Source organism: Anarrhichthys ocellatus, unplaced genomic scaffold (assembly GCF_004355925.1).
Source record: "Anarrhichthys ocellatus isolate YVR2014 unplaced genomic scaffold, GSC_Weel_1.0 scaffold4412, whole genome shotgun sequence".
In the NCBI taxonomy this organism is placed as follows: Eukaryota; Metazoa; Chordata; class Actinopteri; order Perciformes; family Anarhichadidae; genus Anarrhichthys; species Anarrhichthys ocellatus.
The window spans coordinates 1-4,463 of NW_022284386.1; the positions used below are offsets into that span (position 1 = coordinate 1).

Sequence of the window (4,463 nt, forward strand, 5' to 3'; positions counted from 1 at the left end):
GTTTGAAATGTGCCTTGTAAATAAAGCTGCGTTGCCTGTAAATGATACGTCGTGTTTATTTTGTCATAATTTTGGGAACTTTTTGCCGACTGACTGACAGGAAAAACGGACCGTCTCTGTTTTGTGAGGGGGTGGTCTTGGACGCACCATTGGATGGCGGGACGAGAGCGCCGGAAGCGCCCCCGAACAGCGCCTGCGCTTCGACCAATCAGAGGCTCTGCCCGATTGTAACGTCAGTGGAATGTGGCGGCCGTGACGTGTGAATGGGTGTAAACTACAAAAATAACCGGTCCCTCCATCAAGAGACTCTAACATCCGTGATAGACTCTACTTAACACGGAACAACCTGGCGACTCTTCCTGCATCACGTAGCATCATGTCCGAGTGTGCGTCTCGGTGAGTATATTCATTTTTACTAGTGTGTTATAACAATAATACAATTATTTATGTAAATACGACATAATGCCGCTGTGATGTCGACTTGACAGAAATTCATGGCGGGATTTCCATCACTCACTTTATAAGGGGAGTTATACGTTTAGGCTGTAATACTTGTTAATAATGATAATAAAATACGCTTAAATGTAGCTCTACATTTGACCCAAATCCCCAGAGAAACGGATACACTGTCAGGCTTTGGCCTGTAAATAAAGGGATAATTAAAAACGTGCTGAGAAGGGTGAGAGGATGATGCTATTCCTCGTGGACCACGCGGGAGAGGCTGTTCGCTCGTGACCAGTGATATCAAGGAAACAAAACCGTGTTCCTCTGAAGGATAATCCACCAATAAAGGCAGTAAGAGTGCGCGGAACATTATGCTCACCCATGGGACGGGGACTCCCCCCCCCCCTCACTTGTTCCGCACTGACGTCACTTCGATAACGCATTTTGAGTCACAGAGGATGGTTCCGTTATGCTGCTTTGACTTTTATTTGTCCAGTTATGCCGAGACCACATTATGGCACAAAGAGCCACAACAAAACTCTCCCTTTCCTGACTGAATGCGCGCGAGACGATGTCTACATGCTGGCAATGTGCTTACACTGCAAAAAACAAAAAATAATACGATCAAACGACCAATACGTTCAAACACAAACTGAGAGGTTTAACCTAAATGTCATGGTGACCCAAACAAAATGAAATTATTGACAGGAAACAGACACAAAAATGAGCTTTTAGCAGTGGTGAAATGTAACAACGTACTCAAGTAATGTGCTTATACAGTTCTGAGTATTTCGATATGCTTTACACAGGAAATATATTCATCTCAGTGCAGTGACTGTACAGGATAGCCCCCCCCCCACGTCCCAAATGCCTTCATTTGATTGAGATATTCAGGATAACAGGAAGTCGAATGCAGCATGATGTGCTCAGAGAGGAGACATGAGGGAATCCCATGTTAACATTGTGTCACACCATCTTATGTTCTTTTATAGCCAGCTGTCCCTTCTGCATTTGAAAGTTAAAACTGTGTTACTTTTAGTCTGGGTTATGACATTAACTTCTTTATCTCACGATCCGAGCTTTGATATGTCAGTGAAAGGTGCTTTCACACATGTTGATCTCTTATCTTGAAGATAAGGTTGGCGTGACATGGTTAACCCTTAAGTTACCTTGCCAACACTTTGTTGATCCACGAGCTGAGTACATACTGATCTCTTTGTTTCGTCTGACTCTCTCAGTGAAAGCTATGAGGAGTGTCGGACCGCAGCTGATTGGCTGCTGTCCAACACGCAGGTGCGGCCCACGGTGGGAATCGTGTGCGGTTCAGGTTTGGGGGGGCTGGCCAAGATTCTGAAGGACCCTCAGGTCTTCAAATACAGTGACATTCCCAACTTCCCCCGGAGCACAGGTATGCACGCTGGTAATTTATGTGTGCCTGCATGTTTGTGGGCTCATAGTAAATGCACTGGGTGGCTAATAAAGTGTGTGTGTGTGTGTGTGTGTGTGTCTTGCAGTGAATGGTCATGCTGGTCAGCTGGTGTTTGGAACCCTTAAAGGGAAGCCGTGTGTTTGCATGCAGGGCAGGTTCCACCTGTACGAGGGCTACCACGTCCAGAAGGTGAGTAACGATTCAAAAAAGCGCCGGTAAAGGTTGTTAAAGGCTAGCAGTGAGGGGAGAAGTACTCAGGTCTTTTACTTAAGTAGAAGTACTCCATTGCAAACTGTAAACTGTCTGAAACTTTGAGATGTGGCACAGAGGCAAAACAAGACCAGCCACTGGTTTAATTCATAACACATTGTATTTTATAAACTGATAATATGTTTGGTTTCTTTACTGTAACTAGTAACTGTATCTGTCAAATAAAGCAAGTGGAGTAGAAGTATAAAGTAGCATGAATGGATATTTAATTACTCAAGTACAAGTACGTCAGTACAGTACTTAAGTAAAAGTACTAATTATGTATATATAACATACAGAACATAGAGTCCTGTTACTCAGAATACTCCACAGACCTCACCGTGCACAGTTTTCAGGACATTTACTTGAGTGTTATAAAAGTCTTTCTCAAACATGTCAAACAGCTGCTGTCTGATCTCACAGTCAGCAGAGGAGGAGCTATCAGGGCGTGTGTTTTTCAATGAGAAGCCAACTGTTCATTCTCGTTCTGAACACAACCTCAGACAGATTGTCCACTGCAGTAAACAGGCGTTATCATATCAGTGGTGTTATGTAATACTCTGCTTTCTGTCAACCAACTTGATGTGAAAGAAAACATTTCTCAGGACACACATTCTTTCTTTCTGTCCCCTTATCCGTTTCAAGCGAGGTTCGTGCGACTTTTGCATGACAACAACCTTAATACTAGTTTTTTTAACACATTACCTTGTGCTCTTCAGATCACGCTGCCCATGCGCGTCTTCAAGTTGATGGGCGTGGAGACGGTCTTCCTGACCAACGCAGCCGGAGGCCTCAACCAGGACTACAAAGTGGGCGACATCATGATCATGAAGGACCACATCAACATGCCGGGGTTTGCTGGGACCAACCCGCTGGCTGGACCAAATGATGACAGGTGGGTGGAGGAGAAGGAGGGAGGGATGCATGGATGGATGTTTCTATGAGGGCAGATAACACAACATTGTTTTTCTCTTGTAACATTAAAATGTTTTAATGCTATTCTCTCAAGTGGGGGGTTTAGCACATTATAGGGTCGGTTCTCCAAAATATCAACAAGATTCGCAAATGTTTGTCCTCAATATTTGGCTGAAAGATTTCAGATTTAAATTTGTCATCAGCTCAAAGTGGCCGTGAAGTCATTTTCATTCAAATCTCCACTCTGGAGATGAAGAAAAGTTATTTTTCTAGCTATTTCAAGCAAGCACTTGCGGCTCATTTAGTGTTCGAAGGACTCCGCTGTGCCCAGTTTGCCCCTCCCCCACCATATTTTATTTGCATTTTTCCAGGCTCCCACACAAAACAGCCACACTTCTGCTCTGGAGCAGCAATAAGCTGATGTCAGTGTCAACAAAGGCACCTATTTAACGCACATCCGAAACTCTTTGACATGACTTGTCGCGTCAGAGCATCAATGCAGGGATCAGACGACTTCTGCTGTATTCTCAGTGCAGGAGTGACCTGCTGTCCCTTCTGTTGACATTGCAAATCTTCCATTGCAAAGTGTTCATAAGGACATTAACCAATCTCGGGTTATTGGTGTATTGCTCTAACGTTACCGGATTAATTTGGGGGTAATTTCAGTACTGAATGGCACAGTTGTGTGGATTTGAAGTTGAGTCAGCACCTTCATCTTCACTTCAGGTTTGGCGTCCGCTTCCCCTGCATGTCTGACGCTTATGACCGCGAGCTGCGACAGTTGGCCCATGATGTGGCATCAGAGCTGGGCTACAACGACTTCCTGCAGGAGGGAGTGTACTGCGTCCTGGGAGGTCCCTCCTTCGAAACCATCGCTGAGTGTCGCATGCTGCACAAGCTGGGCGCCGACGCTGTCGGTGAGTGTTGAGTCTTCCCACCACACACACACTTCTACTTCTATACTTGTGAGGACTTTACCCTAAACGTAACCACCATAATTACATGCTTAACTTTAAGCTAACCCTAACTGAGAGTCATTAAAAAGCTCACTGTTGAGCAACTTCAACGTTTTTTCATCACAACTCCAACACTGCTCACACAACCAAATTACAGTGAGGCCTTTATATGGCATACAGTTTTTTTGTAAACAGTAATGGTTTTCTCTCCACCTCCCTACACTCGTATTTTAAGGGAAATTAATTTGCCAAAAGAGACAAAACACACAATAAACAATGTTAAAGAGAAATTTGACTGACGGCATCATTACTAATTGTAAGGTCACGTTCGTCGTGTCGTGAAAATGTGATAATCATGAGAGCCCTAGTCTAATTATCATGAAAAGTAATGTATTTAGCTAGTCCAAAACAATAATTGATGATACCGACATGTCGAGTTGTGTTTCAGAAGTGTCGCTAACAACAAGTAT

General features: G+C 44.0%; 1 protein-coding gene across 1 annotated transcript; it reads left to right on the forward strand.

Moving 5' to 3' along the window:
• Positions 1 to 264: 264 nt before the first annotated feature.
• LOC116379478 (purine nucleoside phosphorylase-like) lies at positions 265 to 4,457 on the forward strand. Its single transcript, XM_031841434.1, has 5 exons — positions 265 to 396; positions 1,683 to 1,852; positions 1,959 to 2,062; positions 2,842 to 3,017; positions 3,764 to 4,457. The coding sequence occupies exons 1-5, from the start codon at positions 377 to 379 to the stop codon at positions 3,963 to 3,965; spliced, it is 672 nt and encodes a 223-aa protein (XP_031697294.1). The 5' UTR covers positions 265 to 376; the 3' UTR covers positions 3,966 to 4,457.
• The last annotated feature ends 6 nt before the right edge of the window (positions 4,458 to 4,463 follow it).

Coding starts and splice junctions, on each gene's coding strand:
- LOC116379478 (XM_031841434.1), top strand. CDS start 377: ATGTCCGAGTGTGCGTCTCG. Junction 397..1,682: donor ATGTCCGAGTGTGCGTCTCG/GTGAGTATATTC, acceptor TGACTCTCTCAG/TGAAAGCTATGAGGAGTGTC. Junction 1,853..1,958: donor CAACTTCCCCCGGAGCACAG/GTATGCACGCTG, acceptor TGTGTCTTGCAG/TGAATGGTCATGCTGGTCAG.